The sequence below is a fragment of the Hemiscyllium ocellatum genome, chromosome 16, assembly GCF_020745735.1.
Source record: "Hemiscyllium ocellatum isolate sHemOce1 chromosome 16, sHemOce1.pat.X.cur, whole genome shotgun sequence".
In the NCBI taxonomy this organism is placed as follows: domain Eukaryota; kingdom Metazoa; phylum Chordata; class Chondrichthyes; order Orectolobiformes; family Hemiscylliidae; genus Hemiscyllium; species Hemiscyllium ocellatum.
The window spans coordinates 2,615,433-2,643,161 of NC_083416.1; the positions used below are offsets into that span (position 1 = coordinate 2,615,433).

The 27,729-nt window shown below is 43.8% G+C and overlaps 1 protein-coding gene across 1 annotated transcript; it reads right to left on the reverse strand.

Annotated features, from left to right (window-relative positions):
* Positions 1–403: 403 nt before the first annotated feature.
* Positions 404–27,729, reverse strand: emx3 (empty spiracles homeobox 3). Its single transcript, XM_060836665.1, has 3 exons — positions 27,081–27,729; positions 15,377–15,561; positions 404–1,370 (listed from the first exon to the last, which is right to left on the reverse strand). Exons 1-3 carry the CDS (start codon positions 27,430–27,432, stop codon positions 1,203–1,205), a joined length of 705 nt encoding a protein of 234 aa, XP_060692648.1. The 5' UTR covers positions 27,433–27,729; the 3' UTR covers positions 404–1,202.

The window sequence follows — 27,729 nt, forward strand, 5'->3', positions numbered from 1 at the left end:
GAAGGCAACGGTCACCCTTACCTGGTCTGGCCTACATGTGACTCCAGACCCACAGCAATGGGGTTGACTCTTAACTACGCTCAGGGCCATTGGAGATGCGCAGTAAATGCTGGTTTACCTGGCGATGCCCTCATCCCGTGAATGAATAAAAGAAAAATAATGGAAGAGAAAGCTGGTCAAGCAGCATCAGTGAGTGGGAAGAGAGTGAATGTGCCAGGCCTGGAAGCGGTGGGAGGTTGGGGGAGGATGCAGCAACGGCGGAGGGGATTTCCAGCAGGTTCTTATGTTTATTTCAGATTTCCAGCATTTGCTTCACGGACGTTGAGAAGATTTGATCGCAAATCCTAACCTCGAGAAAACTTTTTTTTAATATATTTTATTGTGGAAAAAATATTCCCTTATTATTCTGTGGTACAGACACGCCATTGGTGAGACATTTATATACAATCGACAACGAAGACCATTATAAAACGGATCGGGGGGGTGGGGAGAGGACAACAAGACGTCAAGGAACAGAATCCACGTGGTGTCTTTTATTTACACGAAGATCTTGGAGCTAAACTCCTATCGACCGTCCGACCTTTCCTCTGTTCGCAAACCCGTAGAAACATTTTTATTTCAATGAGTCTTTCTCATTCACACTCTCCGTGTGCTCCGGACGCCTCGCGGCGGGTGGGGGGGGTATAACGGGGGCAACTTTATTTGATTCCCTTTATAAATCCTCCGACCTAAAACGTGAAAAAAGTTACCATCCCCGTAGCTGTGGCCGCGGACGCTGGCTGCTCTTGGTCACCTTTAATCAAATCCGTCTGAGAAGCATTGAAATTCCCTGGGTACAGCGAGCGGCCTGGCGGGGGGATTCGCTCTATCACCCGCCCCCATAATCCGAAGGTCATTTCCAGTGAGGACAGACCGGCTTCAAATTGATGCAATCGAACATTTAAAAAAAAACAAATATTCCTTTTAATTAAAGTATAATCACACGTTTGAAGCATTTTGTCAAAAGTCCATCTTGTCTCCTATGAGTTGATTGGAAGTGGGTTCCTTAGCTCCACCCGTGGGCCACTAGAATAAAACGTGTTGAATATATTTATAGATTTATTTTCCGTTCCATGATCCAGTCCATGGACTCAGCTGCAGGGTGTGGCCATTGCACGAATTATACTGAGGGCTGTGTGTCGCTGTCTCTGTCCAAACTGCCTCTAATCTTCTGAAATGACATCAATGTCCTCTGGGCTAGTTTGTCTGGTGGCCATTCTCCATCTGTTGACGTGCTGTGTGCCTTTCCGTTTCTGCTGTGTTTCCGGGCTCTCCTCCTCCAGTTTCTGCCGCTTGTATTTTGTCCTTCTGTTCTGAAACCAGACTTTCACCTGGCGAGAGAAACGGAAAACTGGTCAGACCCCTGAATTGTGTTCCCAACTGAGGAGGTCTCCCCCTTAAAGATCTCCTCGGGACCAATGTGGAGGAACTCAGTAGGACTGTGGGGAGAGAGACAGAGAGAGTTATGTTTGCCAGTCTTTCTAGAACCTTTCCTTCTAGAAACGTTAACTCGGTTTCCCTCTCCACAGATGCTGCCGGACTTGATTCCCCAGCAATTCTTCCTTGGTTTGTCACAAAAACGGAAATTGCTGGAGAAACTCAGCGGGTCAGGCAGCGGCTGTGCAAAGAGAGTCAGAGTTAATGTTTCGAGTCCAGTGACCCCTCTGCAGAGACTGGCTTTGCCCGTTTCTAATGGTCATCGCTGTCCTGTCCTGGCGGTGAGATCTCTCTAAGTTGCCTCTTCACCCCGGGACTGATTCGGTGACTCTTTGGAAACATTCAAACTCTGCATACGATGGATCGGTTCCCCTCCCCCCCCCCCCCCCCATTACCTCTCTGCTGTTGTCAGGGCGAGAGTGAGGACTGCAGATGCTGGAAGTCAGAGTCGAGAGTGTGTTGCTGGAAAAACGCGGCAGGTCGGGCAGCGTCCGAGGAGCAGGAGAATCCCGATGAAGGTTTATGTCGACTCTGCTGCTGCTGGGATGCTGCCTGACCTGCTGTGCTTTTCCAGCAACACACTCTCGACCTGACTGCTGGCCAGCGCCGAGCCTGACTCTCTTGAAAACAGCAGTCACAACTGTCCATTCCCAACCTATCATCAATCAGGACTCAACTTTCCTCGGGTAGCCTCACCTTCTCAGGTTTCCTTGCCATCCAATCACAAACCCCCTCCCCCGCGCCTGGGTTCCGGAAGATACGCAATCCTTTCAGTATGAACTGGTCATTGTTTTATAGACTGAAAGGATCCCCCGGCCTCCCATTGGCTGTTTCTGACTTTGGGTTGATATTCTAACAGATCTCTTGTCCCTTTCACAAAACGTTGTTGGTGAATTCCATTTTCCTCATTACCTCCCCAGTTTGACCCGTGTGCCTTATGGAGATTTCACTGTCCGCCCTCTCCCTATAGGATCCCTACAGTGGGGAAACAGGCCATTCGGCCCAACAAGCCCACAGCGGCCCTCCTCAGAGTAACCCACCCAGACCTATTTACCCCTGACTAATGCACGTAACCTGCACAGAATGGTGCAATTTTCCCCAACCCACCCTAACCTGCGCATCTTTAGACTGTGGGAGGCAACCCGCGCCGATAAGGGGAGAATGTGTAAACTCCAACAGACACCCGATGGTGGAATCGAACCCGGGTCCCTGTGAGGCAGCAGTGCCAACCACTGAGCCACCATGCCGCCCACACCCTGAACAGCCTTTCCCCGTCCACCAACATTTACAGACTGGGGGGGGTCCTTCCTGAACCCCTCTGCTCAGTTGTTTCCCGCGCTTTTTAGAAATGATTTACGTTGGTTCCTGCGTTTGTTACAGCAGGGTGCCCCAAACGGTGTTTCCAGCCAATGAAGCTGGAGTCAGATCCCAGACAGACACAGCCAGCTGACTAAGCCCCTTAGCTGGTTTGTAACTCTGCTGGTTGATGGATAAACAGCATTTTTCAAGGACAAGCCCTTCCCTCTGACCTCAGAGAGGCTGGGGAATGATTGCCCGTTGTGACTCCTTCCCAACATGGCTTCCATGTCATTGTTGCTGCCACAATCTTCCCCTGTCCCAGTCCTCCGCCTCTCTGAGCCACCCTGAAACATTTATTTCCACTCCGTTATTTGTCAGAGATGGTGTGTTGTACCATTCCTCGGCCCTTTCTGATGCTCTCTGTCTTATCTGACCCCCCTCTCATGTTTCTATTCTGGCTAACCGTCTGGGCCCTCAATGTCACCTCAGTAAGTGTTACCTATCGAGCAGCAGATAGACCTGCTAGGACATAGCCTTGTCCCAAATCATTGATGAAAATGAAGGGTAATGTTTTAGGTTTAAACGTCTAGGCCTCGGGGATTCCTCTCCACATCCCTCACTCCTGGAATAATTCCACTTTCCCTGAACGAAGTAATCCATCTCATCACGCTACTGGGAATGCCTTGTCTCAAACCACTTCCTCAATCAGGGTCTAAACAGACCATAAAAAGTCAGAGTCACAGAGTCATTCAGCACTGATACAGACCATTCGGCCCAACCAGTCCATGCTGAACATAATCCTAAACTAAATTAGTCCCACCTGCCTGCTCCTGGCCCATATCCTTTCCTATTCACGGACTTCTCCAAATGCCTTTTAAACTTTGTAATTGTACCCACTTCCTCCGGAAGTTCATCCACACACGAACCATCCTCTGTGTAAAATAATTGCCCCTCATATCTTTTCAAAATCCCTCTCCTCTCACCTTAAAAATGCGTCCCTCGTCTTGAAATCCCCCATCCTAGGGAAACGATAACTACCATTAACTCTATCTATACCCCTGATTATGTTATAAACTTGATCAGGTCACCTCTCACCCTCCTACCTTCCAGCCTATCTTTAGAACTCAAACCTTCCATTCCCACATCCAGACAATTCCTTCGACCTACACTTTTGTTCTCAGTTTTATTTTAATTGCAATATCAAGCTGTCAATCCTCTTGTTCTGACAGGAGTTCCCTTTCGTGAATCAGTCTCAGGGCCACACCAGTCCGTGTTTTCCTTTCTCCTCACGCTGAGTGCTCAGAGGGAGTCAAGATCCCGTGCTGACCAGGTTATCCTGAAGACTCCCCTTTTTCCGGCCACACACCCTACACCCAGCAGGAGGAATTTGGTTACCTCCATTGGCTACTCTAGACCGTGAGGTGGGACACGAAGGTCGAGGGATGCTAATCACTAAAGCACAATGCCTCACTCGGCAATGATGATGATTTGGAGGTGCCAGTGTTGGAATGGGGTGGACAAAGTTTTAAAAATCGCGCAACACCAAGTTATATTCCAGCAGGTTTACTGGAAGCGCTTTCACTCCTTCACCAGGTGATTCCTACAACTACTGGATAAAAGAGCGTCGCTTCAAAAGCTAGTGCTTCCAAATCAACCTGTTGGACTATAACCTGGTGTTGTGTGATTTTTTTAAGCAATCATTATCTTCGTGTAGCGCTGCGGTAGAGTCCCCGCTGGTAGGGCCAGGATTCGAGTCCCATCTGCGGCAGCCGTGGGCTATCTCATACCTGATCGGACTAAAATGTGTTCTAATTATTTCACTATCTCTCACATGATCATGAAATCGATTCTACTGACGGTGCTTAGATACTGTTCAAGTGACCAGCCAGTAATTCGGTATTAAGGTTAATTGCTTTACACATCCAAATCGATTCGGGACCATCGATGTTGCTATTGATCCGAAATCGCCTGTTTCCCTTATAAATATGGAGCTAAATGGCTCACTTTATTGAATGAGTTTCGACAATCAGAGGAAATGAAACGAGAGGCAGTACGGTGGCTCATTGGCTAGCACTGCTGTACAGGCCTGGGTTCGATTCCGCATTCAGGCGATTAACTGCGTGGAGTTTGCACATTCTGCCCGTGTCTGTGTGGATTCCCTCCCCACAGCCACGAGGGTGTGCTGCTTGGGTGGATTGGCCATCCTAAGTTGTCCCTTGAAGCGCAGGTTAGGTCAACCATTCATGAGAAATGCAGAATGATACAGTAGGAGTGTGGGTCTAGGCGGGATGCTGTTCGGAGGGTTGGTGTGGACTCGATGGGCCGAATGGCCTGCGTCCCACACTGTAGGGATTCTGTGATAAAAGTGCGATTATTAATTCGAATTGACCAAGTTAATTAGAACGACGGTCATGTTTCTAAATTAATCTGCTCCTCGGATGCTGCCTGACCTGCTGTGCTTTTCCAGCACCACACTCGACTCTGATCTCCATTATCTGCACTCCTCACTGTCACTTTCTAGAAACGTTTCTAAATAGTTACCTTAGCAGCTGGAGGGATTTACATTAAAGTGCCCGTTCTGGAACACAGTGCTGGTCTCTGTAACAATGACCAGTGATGCAACTGGATTGTCACAGATATACATTTTTAAATAACTAGTTTTCGTTCAGGAGAGGAAACCTGCCGTCCTTCACCCTCCACCCTCACACTCTGACAAGCCATCATGTACTGAGCGCCAGTGCAAATCCCTCTCCGCTCCAAGTCCAACAACAGGAAACTTGCGATGCTGCCCTAATGGGGGAACACATGTTCTAAGATCCCCGTGTTCACTCTCTCCCCACTGGAAAGATTTTCACTCCATCTCCTGGTCTTCAGGCACGTCACCTCATTTCACATCCTTGTCTGTCCTTGCCGAGACTGAAAGCTTTCACCGATTTCTCATTCCCGGTGCCCAGGAACATGCCCACCCCGCTGCCCGCAACCACAGGTCGGCGGATGAGCCACAGTGACCTGGGAGAGGCGAGGCGGGAATCGCCGGCGGACAGAGATTTACAGAGATTAGAAATTGCTGGAAACGCTCAGCAGGTCTGGCAGCATCAATGGGGAGGAATCAGACTTAACGTATCCGGTGACCCTTCCTCAGATTTACAAGTTGATGGCGATTGCCTGGGTTGTCTACACGGAGTAGATCAGGGCAAGATACATAACCAACAACTAGAACAAGAGCTGGGAATATCAGGAGGGTAAAAAGAGATGACCAGGATTCAGGGAGAGGGTTATGAGGAGGTTAATCAGTCTTTGACACAGTCATGGGCATCCTGGGTAAGACGAAGCTAAACATGTTTTTTCGTTTGTCATTTCGGTTATTATTTTTTTCGTATTTATTTAATCTTATATTGGTGTTTATACTTGCTTGTAATACTTCTGTAATTTTTTTTAAAAATCATCTTTTCAATAAAAAAAATCTATTAAAAAAGTCGCCTCTTCCACCCCGCACCTCGCTCCAGCCCACCTGGCCCTGGACTGACCCTCCCTCAGAAAGTTGCCTCCTTGTCCATTATGAATCCTGTCGATCGATCCCATCGTTCCCGATAGTCGTTCGCAATTCCTCTCGCGCCTCAGAGTTGAAAACCACAGCCTCGGCGTCATTCCCAATCAACTGAGAAATGATTCCAGATTGACTTGTTTGTGTCACATATCAATCCGGGTGTTGGATTCTGTGAAGTAATTGGACTGCCCTCCAGTCCCGGCCTCCCGGAAACTCGGTGCTAAATTGTGACAACAACAAACGGAGCCTCGCTAGACTCAGCAGCTTTCTTGAAGCAGAAATATCATTTACCTTCTGTACAAACACCTCACTCAGGCCCCGCAAGTACATTTTAATTAATAGCAAACAGACATGTTTTCTGCTTCATTTGCACATCAACACCCGGTTATGATCATCACTGAAAATAGTGAGCCGGGGAATATTCAACATGATGAACACAGGCCAGTTTAGTTTTAAATAGGACAAACCCCTGTCTCTGAGTATTGGACTCACCCGTGACCTGACTGAGCCTGGAAGGGTCGACCCTGGACCGTTTGTGTTTTCCTGCTGGGTATATAACCCGTGTGATAGTGCCCTGCCTGTTGGCTTTAAAGTAAACACAGGTTGTGGAGTAAATCAGCGCACTACTGAGTGGTGTTTCAATCTAAATGCTTGGTCACCGTTTAATGCTGCCTAAAACCTCGCCAACAAAATCCTTACCAAAACGAAAAACCCCCCGCACGATGTCTTTCGTGCGACATAGTAAAGCAACTTCCCAAGGAGGGAGGTGATGGTGTAGCGGGCCCTTACTGAGATAAACAATCGGGAATGATCGGAAAATGGTGACTGTGTTATAGCGGGGCTGGAAACTCTTGCAAACAGCCGCTACTTTTGGTTTGAATTCTTTGTGCGTGCGTCAGGTTGAAGTTAAAGGCCTCTCCAGCTGACTTGAACGATTTGAGTTGAAGCAGTTTGTCCCAAGCGTTAACCAATGAACAAAGAGCACCTTCGGGACAGGATGCATTCAGTACAGTGTTTCCAAATCTATTCAGGGCCGAGTTAATCCTGTATTTTACCTGGTCGTTTACCTGAAGAGATTAACCCTTTCAAATACCCAAAAGGAACCAGTTAGTGAGACTCACCCCTCTCATAAATTCTGCTGCTTCCGACTTTCTCAAATACAATGGAACAAAATTACCGACCGCAATTTCCCCAAACTGCATGATGGGGACCAAACATCAGAGCAAAACGCCGCGGTGTGCCTTAATTATTTGGAAAGGATTTATCGTTTATTACTAAAGACAGATCGGTATGTCTGATGTATAATGACATGTTAATCAGGGATTGAGTGACCAATTTGAGACATACTTGAGGCACGTGGTGAGTCTTTCCCGGGTGCACGGTATCTGGAACATAGCTGCACTATTCTCGTGTAAATAACATTTTATTTTCCACTGAGGGAAATGTTGGATGGCCGTGTGCCTTGTCGCTGGGGGTCACTTTGGGGCAATTGAGTGAGTGAATATAGCCTCTGTGATGGTGAGTGGCGGTGAGACTTCAGGGTGAACGCCGCTTGGACGGAATTCACATCAATTTGCTAAAGGCTGCCTTAGTCCAGGGGAGGCTGGACTGGGTTGCAGTTAGACAGAAGGCCAGATTGGAAGCATTAGCGAGGGCCAACAGTGAAGCAATACCGAGTGCTCAGAGTGAGCTTTGACAAGGAACCTGGTCTATGTTCAACCTTCATTAATAATACTCTTTCCCGACACGCGGAATGTCCTAGTTGATTTTCCGTCAAACCCTACCAAAACTACACCCCCCACCCACTCCCCCCACCTCTATGCCTTTTTAACTCCGCTTTATTCTATTCATCCACATCCCCCACCCCCTCACCAATCCACAGTGTCCGCCTTCTAAAGAAATTGAATTGTAGGGAACCCAGCGCGTTGTTTGAAGACGGGCACATTACCATTACTTCAAGTGAATAGAGAAGGGGATTAGCCACATCTCCGTCTTACTTTCATTACAGAATAGATCCTTATTTCACACACTCCGCCGAGAAGTTCTTTGAATCCCCGGCCCAGCCCCCAGCCCCCAGCCCCCAGCCCCAGAGTTAACCCAGTCCGAACCAGCTCAGCGCTTTAGCTGATGTGGCTTTGAAATTCCACACCTCAGAGTAACAGCAGTGTACAGGGGAACCGATCCTCGGGGCCTCTGATCTCTGAGGCTGCTAGCGCCCAGGTGAATGGACTCACCCTTTCCGCGCGGATACGCATCTACATTCCTCACCCCCAAATGGGGCTAAATTCATCCACATTTTACTTCCTGGCTCTGCATCATTGTATCTGCTGGTCTTGTTTGAACATCCTGGTGGATTTCATCCCTTTGTTAATTTAGACTTGCCTCAGAGAGGAAAGAAAAAAGCTGGATGAAATCATTTTAAAACTTCAAAAAGAGTCAGTTCTCCCGGAAATATTGCTCTAACGGCCCGGTCCAAGAAGCAAACATTATCTGGACAATTCAGCTTCCCGCGTCCAATCTCCCGGCGGGAGGACTCTATCTGGACAATGTCTGACAAATATGGAGCGAATATTAGTGCTAAAGATTGTAAACCCTGAAATGAACGCTGCAAGACAGCGTGGAGAGAGAGCTCCTGAACTGTATAAACTCCTTGTACACTTTTGCTCTGATGTCACGCAGGAATCCTGTGCAAAGTGGTATTTGAACTATTTTCGTTCCCAAAGTAATGCAGCATTGACCTTAGGTCAGCTGAATGGTGATTATTTGACTAACTGGTCGAAATCTTGAACTAAAGAATCAGTATAATTCAGTATATTACAACAAAACATTACAGTTTGGGGACAGACCGTGGTGATTTGACTGCATTATATTCTACACCATGTAAATTTCACAGAGTTTGGAATGAATCTGTCTGTTTAGAGGCTAATTCAAGATCTGTGCCACAAAATGCTTCAACAATACAGACTTTAAGATTAGATTACATTGCCTACAGTGTGGAAACAGGCCCTTCGGCCCCACACTGACCCTCCGAAGAGCAATCAACCCAGACCAAATCCCCTACATTTACCCCTGACTAATGCACCTACGCTAAGGGCAATTTGGCGTGGCCAATCTGCCCATCTTTGGACTGTGGGAGGAAACTGGAGCACCCGGAGGAAACCCACACAGACACGGGGAGAATGTGCAAACTCCACACAGACAGCTGCCCGAGGCGGGAATTGAACTCAGGTCCCTGCGCTGAGGCAGCAGTGCTAACCACTGAGCCACTGTGCTGCGTTGCAAGAGATTGATATTATAATATACCCTGTAATGTTTGTTTGCGTTTTAATAAAGACTCACAACACTTTACCTTCCCTAACCAAACTGGGCAGAAAAGGAATCAAAACTTGCACCATGCATCTTCCGTCACCAGAGGTATCCTAACAACAGACCAGGGTAGTCTGTACAAGTGGCTCATCCACAGCCATGCCCAGGACAATATGTTGCTGTTTCTCTCCCACCCTGGAGTCGCTTCTTTAAATCTAGCGTTTCCCAAGCTTGCCCGATCATCTGTATTCCTAATGTCAAATCTGCCGCATGAGAGACGCCACGTTACTTTGGTCTGTTACTGGGCGGACTCACAGTCTGCACCGATTAAAGGAATAGCCCATAATACTATTTCACCAAAACTTGTACAATCCCCACTAACACGGAAACCGCATCGAGCAAAAGGTGTCTTTCTTCATTGCTGTGTGTATAGCCGGGTTATATTTTCTATTCTCATCATTCTTAACTCGACTTAGTAATTAGAAAACAATGCCTCCCTCCAGGACAATTTGTACAATCTTTGCTTGTCCTTCCTAAAGCGGATGTTCACCTCATAATATTATAAACCGTCACGATTCGTTTCCCCCGGTTCTAATGTAGGGAAAACTATTCTACAATTAACTAACAAATAAATTATAAGGAAATGTTGATAGACCAATGGTTAGATTTGAATTACGTGGACACAAAGTAAAATCTATTGTCAGAAGCGTGCTTGATCCGTCCTAACCACTGAAAATTGGAATTGAGATTGAAGGGGAAACGCAACATTGGGGTTGGAATGACTGAAGTGAACCGATCTCGCCTCTTCCACAACCATGCGAACTGATTTGATTTCCAGTTAGTATCATGCAACTGGAAAAAAAACGATCTATCCAGAATAAATATATTTATAGAAAGGAGTAAACTGCCGCTAAACCTGGGTTTCTCTGTCAATCCTAAACAATCCGAATTCCAGCTCTGCAATTCAAGCGTTCAACGCAAAATTGTCTATTTCCGACATAATATTACAACAAAATACGTTGTTTTTCAACTTGTACGTTGCACATTTACATCCTCCAAATGTCAGTTAATTCACCTGGTTCCAGTTTCGGGAGTAATGTGAATGAAATGGAGTGCAGCTGTGGTTCTGGACCTGGAAGAGATTTCTCTCCCTGAGCCTGTGTATGTGTGTGCTTGTGTTTATGGGTCTGTATTTCTGAGACCGTGCGTTTCTACCATCCGGAATATGGATCTGTGCTGTCTGTGGGCTTTATGTGAGGGACTTTGGTGTGGTTCCATCTCACCTCGCTGTGTGAGAGAGTCAATGGATGCTGTGCCTGTGTTTATATCGAGGGATGTGTGAGTCAATGAGATTCTTTACCTGTGTGAGCTGTTGCTACATCTGCACCTCATTTCTGTCAATGGGTCTGACTTCTTCAATGTATTTATATTTGTCTGTTACAATGTATGTACGTCTCTCTGTGTGTGTATAAGTCTGTGAATATTGATGTATTTAATTTAGTTTTTTATCTGGATGAGGGTATCACTGCCTAGACCATCCAGAAGGCAGTTAACAATTAATCACATTACTGTGGGTCTGTAGCTCAGACCAGGTATGGAGAGCAAATTCCCTCCCTAAAGGACATGAGTGAACCAGATGGATTTCGGACAACCAACAATGGATTCACAGTCATCATTCGACTTCCAATTCTTGTATTGCTTTAATTGAACCGGAGACACCAGCACATTCCCTGGATCTTTGGAATAACAGTTTAGTGACAATATCATTAGACCACTGCCTCCCCTTATGTGTCTGCGTCATTTATATCTGCATTTATGGGTCTGAGTGTGTCAATGTATTTATATCAGTGTGTCTGTGGGTCTGAGTGTGTCAATGTATTTATATCAGAGTGTGGGTCTGTGTGTGTAAATGTATTTATATCAGTGTGTCTGTGGGTCTGAGTGTGTCAATGTATTTATATCAGTGTGTCTGTGGGTCTGAGTGTGTCAATGTATTTATATCAGAGTGTGGGTCTGTGTGTGTAAATGTATTTATATCAGTGTGTCTGTGTGTGTCAATGTATTTATATCAGTGTGTCGGTGTGTGTCAATTTATATCAGTGTGTCTGTGGGTCTGAGTGTGTCAATGTATTTATATCAGTGTGTCGGTGTGTGTCAATGTATTTATATCAGTGTGTCTGTGGGTTTATGTGTGTGTCAACTTATATCAGTGTGTCTCTGTGTCTGTGTGTGTCAATTTATATCAATGTGTGTGCGTCAATGTATTTATATGTATACGTGTGTGTCTCAGATCAACCAAGACCTCTTTAAATGCCAGGGCCCTTTCGAAGGGCCCGATAGTTTAGTTCCACTTCTACATCTTACGGTCTGTATGTTTGAATCTGTACATTCCTGCTGTTCTCTCTTGGCTTCATGTTGCTGTCCATAGGAATCGTTTTGGCTTTGTATGTGAGAGAAAGGCTTTTCGGAAATCTCTGTACACGGCAACATCCATGTGGATGAATTAACGATTCATTTAACGATGAATTTGTGTTCCATTTGAATGATATTTTCTTGCTAAACTAAACAACGAATCCTCCCAATTCAGACCCTGGCACCATTTTGGGTTTTATTGCCCAGTAAGGCTTCTGGAAGTGCAGTCGAAGCAGGATTCTGTCGTGGGGATTGGTTACTGTTTGCACAGAACTTTATGTGGAGTTTCTGAATTATTCCACTCGCCCACAGAAACTGGTCAAAACCAGCTTACATCCTTTTGACAAGGCGCGTAGCGTTTAATTTAATCGTGGACCTTGCATCAGAAAGCTGCGATCAATAGCGCAAATTGTGTCCATGAAATTACTACAGGAGCCGACAACAATGTAAACAAATCGCCGAGAGAAAAAGAGTGTGTGTGTATGTGTGTGTGTAATGGGGGTGGGGGGGGGGGGTGTATCTTTTGATATACGGTCTCGCCTTACCTATTCCACCCCGATAGAGAAATACAGTCCATTGTGAGTGTGTGTGTCGGAACTGCGTGGTCAAACCTCTGCTTTCCATTCGATCACGACCGTAAAACCGCTCAAAAGCGCCTGAAACTGACTTCAACTCCCCTTTGGTTTTTAACATTAAACCTGGTGGTGCCTCCTTTTAGGGGGTGAGGGTGGTTTGCTGCGTTAATGTCAGGCTCTGTTTATCAACAGAAGTTAATGGGTAAATAATGAATATTGGCATCTTAATACTGAAGGGCCGTGATTTCAACGTTTTTGGTGCAGCTACCTTTCACTGTGCAGGGGATATCGCTTTCAAAATCACAGCCTGAATCAAGGTTTTTACCTCAGTTGATGCTCCCTGCCTAGGACTGACAGCAATGTCGGTCGGTCCATATACTAGCTCATTTGATATCCTTGAGTTGCAAGGGACAAAATACACGGCCACGATTCGATCCAATTACAATTGTAGAATTATGGTAGTTACCTATTTAAAGCAATATTTACATCTGACCAGGTAGCTGTCACTAGTTAATGACCAATGTAGTAATCTCATCAACAATCGTCGCTTAGAATCATATAGCACGGCAACAGACCCTTCGGCCCAACCAGTCCATGCCGACCATAATCCCAAACTAGATTCGCCCCACCTACCCTGCTCCTGGCCCATATCCCTCCAACCCTTTCCTATCCATGTACTTGCCCAAATGTCTTTTCAACATTGTCACTGTACCCACACCCACCACTTCCTCAGGAAGTTCATTCCACACACGAACCACCCTCTGTGTAAAAAGAAATTGCACATCGTGTCTTTTTAAAAAATCTTTCACCATTCGTCTGAAAAATGTGCCCCCTTGTCTTTAAATCCTCCACCCCAGGGAAAGGACAACTACCGTTAACTCTATTTATACTCATCTATTTTATAAATTTCTCAGGTCACCTCTCAACCCCCTGCACTTCAGTGAAAACAAGTCCCAGCCTGTCCAGCCTTCATTACTCAAACCTTCCATTCCAGCAACATCCTGGTAAAGCTCTTCTGAACCCTCTCCAGGTTAATGATTTCCTTCCTATAACAGGGAGACCAGAACTGGGCACAGTATTCCAGAACAGGCCTCACCAATGTCCTGTACAACCTCAATATGACTTCCCAACTCAAAAGATTGAACAATGAGGACGTGTGTCAAATGCCTCTTCATCCACTCTGTCTGCATGTGATTCAAACTTCACAGAATTATGTACCTGCACCCCTAGGTCCCTCTGTTCTCCAACCCTTTCACTAAACAAAGTCCTAACGAGTCAGACCACATTGTACTAAGCAGAATACCAGGTGCAAATCAACGGCTGTATTCGATTCAAATGAAGTAAACCTTCCCATCCCACCCACTCCCTGTGCAGAGAACATATAAACTAAGTATTTTACCGAGCAGTCTGAAGACAACCCTCCTGATTACCCATGTTTACAGTGCTCAACACACTGAATATTCCAGCACCCACTTCACTCAAGTATTGCAATGCTGTACCCAGTCTATTTACACATTAGCGCCTTCTGCAACTTCTCCTCCTTTTGGATCACTTTATCACATTGCAGTTTTGACTCAGACCTTGTTGAGGAATCGCTGTTTAAATAGACTGAGGAGTACATTCTAACACATGGGTTTGTTCATATGCAGCCTGTCCAGACGCCAACCCATCTGATAAACATTGACATCGCTTTTGTCAGCGCTGTGGAATTCTCGGGGTCCACATCTAACTCTAACCTTTTTAGAATATGCGTTCTTTAATATTTGGTCTTTAGTGAGAAACGAATAATTCAGGTATGTTCATTTTTTGTTTGTTGCAATGTTCTTATTTTGGGGTATGCCACCTCCTACATTAGTAAAATGTGATAGTTTCCATTTTACACCAGACTGAGTATGGGGATGGCACAATGATCGCAAGATGTGTGTCTGCAGCAACAGACACACATGGCGACAGAATGTTCCATTTATTACCGCTTGCATGTCATTTGTCTTTTATAGCGACACACTGTTTCTGAATAAACAGGATACACCTTCCTTTCTCGAACTTTCATCTGAGCTGCCCCTCTGAGTCAGATTTTGATTTCTCTCTCTCTCTCTCTCTCTCTCTCGGCGGGAGATCCAGCAGTTTTAAAGACCTCAGTTGCCCAGGTAATAAAGTGATGGAATAGAAACCTCGCTGCCTGACGTGTTGACAGAGAGCTGTCACGCTTCTCTCTGCGTGTTAGCTTTGTCTATGTATCGCCCCTCTCTCTCTCCTCGTGAACATTGCTTCTGAACGGTTCGGGTATTCACACAAATATCCCTTGAATTAGCCGCGAACAAGCTCCCCCGATTAACGAATCGCATCGATATATCTGGATTTTATTATATTCGGCTGCATGTCACTTGATTGGTTTAAACAACAGCAGATTTTGAGCTGCTTACAGACCCCAGCTTCTTATTCCTGTCCTCTCACGCGGAGAGAAACTGTTTCACGTTTCGTTTTGCGCAGAATTACACCCCAGAAAGGGAGTGTTCGGCCCGTCGTGATAGGTCTGACAGAGGATTACCCAATCAGGCACAGCTCCGTGCCCTCCATCCCGCCAAGTGTTCATTTTCAACTAAATATCCATTCCCTTGTGAGTGAGCTGGCAGAACCCCTTTAGCTGAATCACAAATCGCTGCATAAAAACATGACTGTCAGAGCCGCGGCCCATGCTCCTTCCTGCCAAACTCTCATATCTCTGCAGCTCTCTACCCAGCTGTCTATTCGACATGCTTACCTGGGTTTCTGTGAGGCACAGGCTATTCGCTAATTGTTTCCGCTCGGCTCCCACCACGTAGTGATTTTTCTCGAAGGCTCTCTCTAACCTCAGGAGCTGGGAAGGAGAGAAGGCCGTCCGAATCCGTTTGGGTTTTCTGGTGAACGGGCCGTGGAGGAGTAAACCCTCGGCTCCCCCTTCACTACCTAGGAACAGAAACAAACAAAAAGTAACCAGGGATAAGAGCAATTGCAATCACTGCTTCAGTGTCTTTGTTTAACCTTTGCCTCTGAAGAATATTGGGGCTGCTCCCACTGCACCTTCACAAACTGGAACAGAAACCGCACTTTAGTCAATATGGTTCATTTCTGTGCCAAGGCGTGTGTTCCTTTAAATGTATTACCTCAAACCGTTCCACACCATCATCAATGGCAGGCCTGTTAACAAGAGTACATCAGGAGAAAGTGAGGTCTGCAGATGCTGGAGATCAGAGCTGAAAATGTGTTGCTGGAAAAGCGCAGCAGGTCAGGCAGCATCCAAGGAGCAGGAGATTCAATGTTTCAGGCATAAGCCCTTCTTCAGGAAACCTGAAACATCGAATCTCCTGTTCCTTGGATGCTGCCTGACCTGCTGCGCTTTTCCAGCAACACATTTTCAACAAGAGTACATCACCCCAGTGTTCTATGGAAAAAAGTAATGTCCCTTTCAGGTACGACTCCACTCTGAATAATGACAACGCTGACTCAATTTGGCGCAGCTAAGCGGATATGATCGCGAATTTCCTTGGGTCTGCACTTCGCTCAATGCTGAGGAACAGCACTGACTTAAATCGCCCAAGTTAGAGTCGAGAGAGTGCTGGTGGAAAAGCACAGCAGGTCAGGCAGCATCTGAGGAGCAGGTAAAATCGACGTGTCGGGCATCTCCTGATGAAGGGCTCTTACTCGAAACGTCGACTCTCCTGCTCCTCGGATGCTGCCTGACCTGCTGTGCTTTTCCAGCACCACACTCTCGACTCTGATCTCAGTTTCTGACCTGCAGTCCTCACTTTCTCCTCCCCCAAGTTATACCTGATTTCAAAATGCTATGACAAACTTTCAATAAAAAAACATTAACTTTATTATCGAGGCACTTTGTTACAGTTACCAGATCAATGACACAGAAACGAATATGCTCCAACCATTAGTATTTTTCTTGCAGCAAAATAATTAAATATTAAATAAGAATGGCTGGGAAGATGGGGTTTATTTGTATAGTTATTAATATCTGAGCCGTTGCAGTGCGGGTATAGGTGTTATATATTAGATATGCGCAGTGTAATTAAACACGATTAAACTGCAATGTGCCAACAAAATTCACACTGAAAGGGAAAGGAAAAAGAACACTGATATTGGCAGCGTTCCCATTTAATCAACAACATCACCGCCACAGTGAGGAGGACCAGAAACTGTTACCTTATTTTGGGTCTAAGTTTGATACAAGCCACACTCTCATGTTCAGGGGTAATGGATATGGCTCGACCTCTAAGTTACGTGACAGTTTTTGAGTTCAGAACTATCTCGGTTAAAGTCCTCAGCGCTGCGTTGAGATTGTGGTGACGGTACCGGGAAAACGAGATCCTTGTCTAGACTCTGTTAGCCTTGATTTGCGGTTAGCGGAAACTCTGGTGTTTAGCGCCACAGTAAGGAAATGGGTTGTGTTCAACAGTTGATTTTGATTTTAGGGTTGGGCTTTAAAGTTTGGGCTTACAGAGTGGTTTAAACAGAGAAGGGTTCAGGATGGGTTTTAGTGTTTGTGGTGGGGGGTGGTTGTAGAGTCTAAAGTTAGGGGATTGATTCTACTGTCCATGATTGGGGGCGGTTCTAGAATCCGTGGTTGGGATTGGTTCTCGTATCTGAGAATGGGGATGGTTCTAGTCTCGGGGTTAGGTCTGGGGTTAGAGCTAGATGTGACTATTATACACATCATAATCTCTGCTGTCTGTTTTTGCAATGTTGTGTTTGTTACCCTACAGAGCTCTCATTTTTGATCTATACTCTAATTTGCACATTATTCCGCACAATCACATTCTGTATACAACCAACACCTGTTCGATAGAGCACCTTTTGTTTTAAACCAATCGCAGACACAGAGAAGATGTGAACAAAACCAGAAGTGTAGCGCAAAGTTTGATTCTGTTAGGGTGTTTTGTTTTAAAGTAGGATATACCAGCCAAGTCATTACTTCTTTTTTACTTAATCAAACTGCTTCCAGGGCAAGTATAGACTCAGCAAAAGGAATCACGGCAGGAGTGCGTTGGCCTTTCAATAGTACATTCCATTCTCGACATCGGGTGGAAGCGTGGCAATTTCTCAATAATTAGAACCTGCCTGACGAAGGTGTGCTGGTCACTATATCTGAGACTTCCATTTCCCCATCAGCAAGATGACAAAAACAGTCAAGGGCGGCACTCAGACACAATCAGACACCTTTAAAACTCGGACCCGCTTTCCCGGAATGGGCCCATCGGGGATTCAGTTAGACAGTGGACGTTTCCGAGAAGCGAGTGCAGTCCCCACTGTATCAGCTCGATTCTGGAATCCTAGATCTGAGGGGAATGTGAGCTGCTGGGTGGAGGTGTTCTCCCCTGATTTTGAGGAAAATGCCTGATTGACAGAAGGGAGTGGTGTCAATGCACCGATTAGCTGCTGGAGGCTGGAATGAGGTTTAAAAGGTTGGAATAAAGACGTGGTACAGCAAAATAACAGGAGTGGACTCGGGCAAACATCAAGCTAGGTATGGTGTTTGAAACCTTTGGAAAACACTGCACTGACAGAAATGAAGTGTTAGCAAGGATGCGAGAATTAAATAACACAAGAATTTGAAAATTACAGTATACATGTCATGGTGAGAGAGGGAGAGAGTATACTGCAGGAATAAATTTCCATACACCAAAAGATTCCATCAGTTTCTTGATGCCTTTATGCTTTAACTTGCATTTAAACAGAGGTTGTAGAACTGAAACAAAGCATCGATACTGAAAAGTAAAACAACACATTCCTTAGCAACAAGTACCTGTAATTTTGTTCAGGACCTCAGCAGTTATATTAATTATCAAACATCATTGGACAGAGGGATTATGCACTGATTCTTGATACTATATTTTAGAACTACTTTTAACAGGATGTAGATAAATGTGCTTATTTATTCACGATGTTGTCTGTATTGCTTTCCAGTTATTCTCCAGTCACTCTGGAACAATACAACACAACAATGATCTTATGCAAAGTAGACAGCAACGGTCTGTGCATTACTAAGAGCTGATGATTGAGAAGGAAGATTGGGATGATCTACTAACGATAAGTAAGGGAAGGATAGGAGTGGTGTGGCTGAGAATTAATTGTCTGTTGATCTTAAGTTGATTGGGAAAACAAGTCAAAGTGAGATTGTTTTAACCAGCATAGACTGATGCAGCATCTACGATGGAGAAGTCATGTATCACCTTCCATATTGCACTGAAAGTTGTCTGGATAGTGCGGGAGGGTGCAATGTGCAGACAGACTTCTTGCCCTGAATAATGATAAAGAATAATAATTGCCTGAAGTGTAAACGGCCATTGGCCATGTGATATCTGTAGAGACTTCAATTATACAAGGCAAAAGCTCATGAGATACATTTGTCATGCTTATTTATTTGCAGGCTTTCATTGAAGACCAAAATACAGTCATGACTTCTTTGAAGAATGGTTTCAGATAACAATTGAAGAGCAATATCAATACTTGTGCCCAGTAATTTAAAGTTATCTGTTCTGTTGGTATTAACAACAACTATATATCGTCTGCTTCAAGTAAGGGAAGCCTTTGACTTGTTTGATCGGCCAGGTTGAATGTTTGTTTGTATCCTTGATAGGCTACTGTACAGAACCAAGCTGTGTATGTGACTCTTTTCTTTATGAATAAAGTTTATTTTTGAAATAAAAACAAGTATAATATAGTCCTGCTCAAATAACCATAGCTACAACTTCTAAAGATACTGAAATTGCAGCAACTCTAACAAATAAAAAGCATCATTTCTGGTTCAGATGTTTCAGAACAGGTTGTAGGGACAAGTGGAACACTTTCTGCATCCTTTAATTTTCAACAGTGGCTATGTTCCACATGGTAAGCCTCTCCTTCAACTATTTAAAATTACGACATTTATACAACCAGCATGGAAATGTCAGAGAACATAAAAGACAGACACATATCAACCATAATCATCCATACATGAATAAAATTCTTAAGTTTTAAGCAGTTTATACATTCTTCAACTGTGTTGTAAAGAAAACATTAGAGGGCTGAAAGGTAAATTATTGGCTGCTGAAGATTTCTTCAGGTGGAATGCAGACCTCCATTGGTGTTGGCCGACATTCCAGACAGCTGATCCTTTCTCAGAATATTCTAAGCTTCACTATACGGTTGCCCTACTTGCTGTCAACACACTTCTTGGGCTAGTTTTGTGTGAATTTGTGAATTCTAAGGCTCTTATACTAAATGTACTTCTCTTCTCTATTTTATAACATCGTGGTGTCATTTGCTTCTGGGTAAATGCAGCTCTTCTGTCAAGCATGGTGGCTCAGTGGTGAGCACTGCTGCCTCACAGTGTCTGGGATCCAGGTTGATTCCAGCCTCAGGCAACTGTCTGTGGAGTTTGCACATTCTCCCTGCGTTTGTACTGGTTTCCTCCCATAGTCTAAAGATGTGCAAGTTGGGTGAATTGGCCATGCTAAATTGCCCATAGTGTTCATGGATGTGTAGGCTAGCTATATTAGTCAAGGGTAGATATAGGGTATGGGAATGGCTCTGGGTGGGTTACTCTTTGGAAGGTCAGTGTGGATTGTTGGGCCAAAGGGCTTGTTTCCACACTGTAGGGATTCTGATTCAAAAGAACACACTGATTACCTTTCACTTCTGCCACTATTATTTGATTATTTTTCCTTAAGTAAGTTCAGTAACCACAGATCTGAGTTGCAGTAAAATATTCACCTCTCAATTTGAGTATAGAAACTTTATAGAGTTCTGCGTGCACTTATTGCTAATGAAACTGACAGAATGCTGACATGCAAAAGTCAGCATTTTGGTTTCAATTCTTTTCAATTGTTACAGAGTCATAAAGTCATACAGCATGAAAACAGGCCCTTCAATCCAACCAATCCATGCTAACCATAATCACAAACTAAACTAGTCCCACCTGTCTGCTCCTGGCCCCGATGTATCCATCCTAATGTATTTTGCTTAACACGGCTCAGGGGAAATACAAGCATAAGAGCAATACTGAACAGACAAGTAACCACAGCATATTTGTTTACTTTATATATTGCTTAACTAATTTTTTTGCTGTGATTAAAAAAGAGTGCAGCATATTGCTTTTAGTGTCCATGTAGTCATGTATAGGTAGTGACAGGATATCATTCTTTGAATAAAAATTGAAATATAGTTTATTTGTGTTGTTAACCATAAAACTGAGCAATACCACTTAATCAAATAGCGAATGAACACGAACCATAAATCAACAATCATCTTGCCATGCTTCCAAAATTATTTGCTGAACATTCTTTTTCTCATAAGTGTTCCACTCTCTTTTCTGTTCTCTCCTGAGTGTTAACATTCTGTTAGGACATCATGCTGTACACTGCCTCACCCATGCAGTCATTAATCCGGTGTGATCCTTGAAGTGAATCTGCACATTTTCCAACTACAGAAGACCGTAACAGTGAAGCCCAATTCTGATGCCACCTGATAGCCAATCACACGAACTTCAGGAAGGTGAACTCTAGCTAATTTCCCAGCTGTTAATCTAAATATTGCAACTGAAGCTTATTCACCTCCAAACACCTGATGCAGGTCAGGCAATGACCAGACCAACTTGGAATCTTTTTTTGATTTGATGTAGAAGGCATGAACAGTATGTTATGTGTTGAAGAGGAGAATTAAAAAGAATGTGCGGTTGTTAAATCAAGTTTCCACATTGACAGTACTTTGGAAAAAAAATCTGACTCTTATCCAGTGTGAACCTTTGCTTTGCATCAATTAAAGGATTGGGAAAGGTGGTGTGTTTTCAATTTATCTGATTTAAGGTATATGTTGTCTAATTCTGTAAATGGTCCATAATAGTTTTCTTGGAAATACTTGGTCGAATAGAAGACATAAATTTTTAATTTCTCCCTTGATTGTATTTTCAGTTTGTATGGGCATTTTAGGTTTTGATGGTTTTGCTAAGATATTTTGTGACAGGGGTTTTAGGACAAGTTAGGACTGACTCCAAATGCTGGGCTCATTAACTATGATGATCCAGTACTGCTGCTAGTTTTATATAAAGTGACTATTGCTCTACCTAGAATTGTTTTGCTCTGGATTACAGAGTTGTTTATAAGAGATTACTATTCAATGAAGGCAGACAGGTGAATTTGTTCTGCCATAATTGACACCTTGATTCCTGTTTATAAACAAAATGCATACCTGTGCCACAGTTAACTAAACAGTGCTCATTACGTTCCATTCAAATTCATGCTTAAAAATTCCTCATGGTGGAAACTGCTTTTTTTTTCTTAATTCGTAGTTTAGGATTATTTCTTTAATGTCCTCACAATCCGAGGAAGTGTGGCTAAATGGTTATTTCTTAAGTGAACACATGCTTGAACCATTACTCCCAGGAGTATGAACATTTTCCTCAATTGGGGCACCAATTCAAACAAAGAGGTTCCAAATTCTCAGGGCAGTGCCTCAAGACATGCATTCTATAAACAGCGACAGCTTCAGGAAAATTATCAAGGAAGAAACTCAAAGCAGTCATCAAAACCATATTCCACGATAAAACATCCCGGCGCTTTTAGAAACACTGAAGGATATACTTCTGAAGGAGCCCATTCAGCAATCTCTGTCGTGACTGACCTTTTACTAAAACAAGCTCACAGTCCTGATCTCTCTTTTTGGTTTTTTTAAAAATTTCTCTCCTTTTCCTATAAGCCATTAATAATGACTTTGTATCTCAATGCTCTAATAAACGTCTGTACGAATACGTTTTCCTAGTTTTTTATCTCAGCCTCTGATTGGCCATATTAAATTATTACCCCCATACCCTTCATAGATAGACTCTTGATATGTTGAACAACTGGTCTTGATTATAGTTTCTAGATATGTCATTGCACACATTCCTGTAAATAAGCTCAATTGCCTTCTATAAATTAATAGCTTTTTTGTGTTCTCGATCCTGATAAAATGTAACAAAAAAGATATTGCGGTTACTCATCTACATTGTTATCAATAACGCTACATTTATTGTTTCCATTAGAAATATTTACGCAGTAACATTGGAAAAAACAATTCCAATTAACCAGTTATGACACACTTTCAAAACTGAATCCAAACCTTCTGGCCCAGAGATATGGATACTACCACAGCACCACAAGAGCCCTACTGGAAGTTATATAATGTAACTTATCCTGTTGCATCTCAACTAATCAGCATATTATACAGATTCACTTTTAGAGCGTAGACATTTTGAAACCATCGAGTTACTAAAAGGAACAAGTGTAAGAAACTTTCAATAATCGTTTTAGTGAAAATGTTCCCCGAATGTTATTATCATCTGCAAAACATTTCAGACAAAGACTTTCAGATCTTATAACGGAGGGGAAAAAAATCAAGAAGGGTTAAAAATAAATATCAAATGAAATTGTAGGAATATAATTTCTTAGAAATGACTTTACAGTTATATTTTTAAAGCCATCTTTGCATAGTATTTATATTGCGGAAGTTCTTTCATGACTGTCGTTTGCATCTTATTCATAACAAGAAGTTCGCAGAGTTTACGGTATGTGATGGCACACTGCGTGCTCGGTAACAGAAGGTCGGTTTTATGGCCTACTAATGACCAATGGTTTGCTACAGTTACCTACAGTGTCATGTGTGTGTTTAAATACATGACCTGTGCAAATCACATAAACTATCACACATGCACCAACTGTAGTTCTCCAAGTACTCTCGGTCTGGGTTAATCAACTGCCCTACAAAAACAATGAGGTCATCTTTTTTATAAGGATGCTTTTCCTTCGATAAGACATCAGCAATTTGCATATGTTGCAAATGTGAAATATTTGTGCAAATCATGGGGTTAATGATGTAAAGCAAGCTTCCAGCGCCCTTTTTAAAGAGTTGTTAGAATGATCTCTATGCTGTAACTTGCGATGAATTTTCTCCGATTAAATTGGCACTGTTAACTGGTTTAATAGACTGCGTTCAGTAAATGCAATTTCAGGAAATGTAGATGAATATTGGACAATTATTTCTTCATATAAGCACTACAACAAATCTATCAAACACTCTAAATGTATGTTGTAGTTATGTCAGACCAAAGGGTCTCACACTTAAGAAAGAGATGATGAAGCATTTATTCTCGGAGATGAGAGTGAGTCTGTGCAATTTCTTTACCGCAGAGAGCTGCCCAGTTGGATCGTGACCACAGAACTCAGAGTACGTTCAAGAACATTAAGTATATTCAAGGCTGAGAGAGAGAGATTTTTAATCAGTAAGGGACTCGAGTTTAATGAGTAAAAAAACACAGAAAAGTGGAGTTGAGGATTATCAGGTCAATCACAATCTTACTGGATGGTGGAGGAGGCTCGATAATGGTCTAGTCCTGTTGCTATGTCTGCTGGTCTTATGTCGGAAGCTATAAGGTTATATTTCAATAGATTTGAATGCAGTAATTGCGCTTAGTTTTGGAAGACGATATAGTCAGCGAGGTACACGCACCGCCGCGCTCACCATTTTAAAATCATTGACAGGTCTGTAGGACACTCTGTATAGGCTTCAAGGGAAGTGTTTACATAATCTGTAATATTCCTTCCACACGCGGAATGCAGTTTTTTTTCAAGTCATAGTCACGTTCGCCATGAATCTAGCTTCCTATCAGTGAGGCTGATATGTTTGCGACACGCTTTCTAACTTTGCATGTATATGTCGTATTCTTGGTAACATGGTCTATACAACGTGTAAATATACTCGGCACGATCAGTCTATTATGTATGGTCTAAGATGCAATTGACTGCAGTGCACACTGTAACATGCACACACGGCCTGTAATATACACTTTCTGGACACTCAGTCCCCATACAGTCCCCAGTCTGCGATGAGCAAGGGCCCTACAAAGGATCGTGTTTTTGTTTTATTCTGTGTAACGCTTGAGATGAATTTACTATTTTAATCGGAGTCAACATTTTAATTTATTACGGTACAATTAAAGTAATCCAGTGGGTGACCGAAGATTTATCTTGTTTTGAACTGCAATAATCTCAAACCTTCCCACACAGATTAACAGGGTCAACGAATCTTTAACAAAAAATCTGACTTCTCCCCACAGATGCCGCCACACCTACAGGACTTTTCCAGCAATTTGGGGTTTTTGTTTTGCTTCTGATTTACAGCATCCGCTGGTTTTGTTTTCGGTTTTTACTGTCTATTTTTTAAAACCGGTTCCGTTGTCCACGACCCACCTACACGCAGTTCCCGTTCGAACCCAGCCACCACGTCTCATTCTATCCCCCCATTTTGCCCTGACACCTAACCTAATGGCCCAAAGAGTAGCCAGAATTTCGGACTAAGTTTACACGTTTCAACCGTCGCTCCTGCAAATGCACGGTTTCTTCAGTTTGAACTCACACCTCTTAAGGAACCGGTTACTATCATATTGGGGAAGGAGGCTTTACACCTTCCATTCCTTTTTAATGTCTGTATATTCACAAAATATAAATGCAAAATTCCATAAAGGAAAAACTTGGAGCAACAAAGGTCCCACATGTTAACATTATAGAGTCCTACAGCTGGAAACAGACCCTTCGGCCCAACTCATCCATCCCAAATTAAACAAGTCCCACTTGCCCCGTTTGGCCCGTATCTCTCTGATTCCTGTCCCTATCAGAGTGTTAAACGGCAGCACCGCCGCATTATATAAACCTTGCTGTATTACTTCTCATAGAAATCAAATGCTATAGTACACAAACAGAGGCCAATTTTAAATATCCGCGGATTCAAGCTGTTAGCTAGGAATTCAATCTTTCGGTGTGAAATGTCAGCAGTGGCTTTATACAACTTGGTGAGTGGATGTGTGCGTTACTTGGGGAGTTCAGTAAATTGTGGTTTTAACCTGATCGAACTAAGAGAGAGTTTGTTGTTTAAAGTCCCGCAGATCACTGTTTTCACAGCAAAGCATTAGCAGCGTATTTTGTTAAGAGGGGTACATCTGTGTAAACTGTTTCCAGGCTAAGTAGATTTTTTGTGTATAAATTCTAGACGGGAACTGTTTAAAAAGGTTGCAGTTGAAAAACATTATGCTATGATCACTTACACAGTAATTGCTGATGTGATTTGTTTTTTTTATATAAATAAACGTGTTACTGATTGTGAAGATACTGAGACCATGCCTACTGGGTAAATAATCTCAGTGGGTTGGCGGTTTAACAACCCCCTTCTGCCCTGTTCTAGTCTTTGACAATGCAACAGAAAAAGGGTTCGAATTTAACCTCCATCTGATGTGCATCGGCTAAAAGGCAGACTTACAGAACCTGGAGATTCCAAGCCACTAACAAGCCCTGGAATAAGAATGTATATTAAAACAGCATTTTTATCGTAGCCCAACCGTGATCCAGGTTACAATTAACAGCACAGAACTAAACTTCTAAAACAAAAAACTTACCCGTCGACGTTGCTTTTAATAATTAATACGGGCCTCTTTATCATTCGAGGCTGTAATGTAGTCACTTTGTATATATAAAAAAAAGGATGAATTCCTTCCCGGAATGTGGAAGGGCCGGTATTGGATTGGGGTGGACAAATTCAGAAGTCACAAGTTATCGCCTAAACCAAGCAGGTTTAGTTGAAATCACAAGCTTTCGGAGCCTGCTTTCAAAGGATTTCACATAAACAGATGGGACTGGAATCTGGTGTCCCGTGATTTCTGACTTTGTCCACAGAACCATATTAGAAACATTTTATACTCTCTATGTTTTCACTGCTGGCTTGTTGCTCTGTGGCGTTTTACATCCGACCGGCACCTTCCTACCGAGAGGGAGATGGATCAGAGGCGCCCTGCCGACCTGATCCCCTCAGATTCAAACCATCAAACCGCTCCCGAGACACTGCAGCAGCGGCAGCTGGGAATGAGGGCACCTACAACTGGGAGGCGCCGCAGTTCTCCCGCTTCATCCGCCGTGTCCCTGAATCCTGCAAAACCATCTCCACCTGGGCTTTTTCAACCAGCCCCAGAACATTTAATCTTTGATGCAACGTTACGTTTTGAACTCAGCTTCAGTTTGAACTGGACCAGGGATTTCACCCACTTTCCTTTAGTCCAATCCTATTGAGCAGAAATTAAATACTATTTCTGCTTGTGTCAAACAGATATTAAACACTATTTTAGCCTGCCTCGTATTTTAATTATTTGTCATTTTGAATATATATATTTTAAAATCAGGAAATCTTCCCTCCCCCCAAAAAAAGCACGCGCATGTATTGTTGAAGGTTCCACCTTGCAAAACTGGCTGGATTTTTTCAAACTTTGACACCGGATATTTAAAACTGAAACTCCGAGACACAGGGAGTGAGGGACGGAGATTTGACTAAGATTCTGGAAAGCAGTTTAACATTTTACGCCTCTTTGCAACGTCGCTGGCCCGAAACTTTGTTGGCTTAACCTGTAAGATGTTGAAATTTACCTTGAAATCTGTGACCCAGGTATCTGTTCCTCAGCACCCAGGGGTAGAAGCTCAGCGCCTCTCTCTGTTGCGGCGCAAAGAAAGACTGTGCAGGGAGATGGTGCGGATTCCCCGGGTGCATCGACAGAGCGGGGCTGGCCGCATGTGTCACCGGCTCAGGGAACAGGAGCTCGGGGCTGCTGTAGAGAGTCCTGCCGGCGTTCGGGAAACCACTTGCAAAGGGGGCGGCGTGCACCGAGTCGGCGTATCTGAGAGCGGTGGGGCGCAGGGGCTCATCCCCTAGGGCCGAGGTGTTGTCTTTACCCACCAGAGCCTCGATGGTGAAGCATCTCTTGGCCGTGGGCTGGAACATGGCTCCCGCCGGACACTGGTGCGAGAGATCAAGGAGCGCTTGAGAAAGTCCGGCAGCAGGTCTCGGTCTCTCCCCCGCCCCAGGAAACTCAATCCCCTAGATCCAGGGTTGGTCTGCAGGACACACAACAATCCATATGCGTTCCGGGCAATGTCTGATTCGGTCTAAAAAAAACCCCTTGTGCTAACGATTTCGAGCGGGATGATCTAATTAAAAGGGGGTTGACACTAACACTAACATAGCTCCGTGACTGCCAGCAGTTTCTCCCCGATTGGCTCCATTACCTGTCCTGTAACT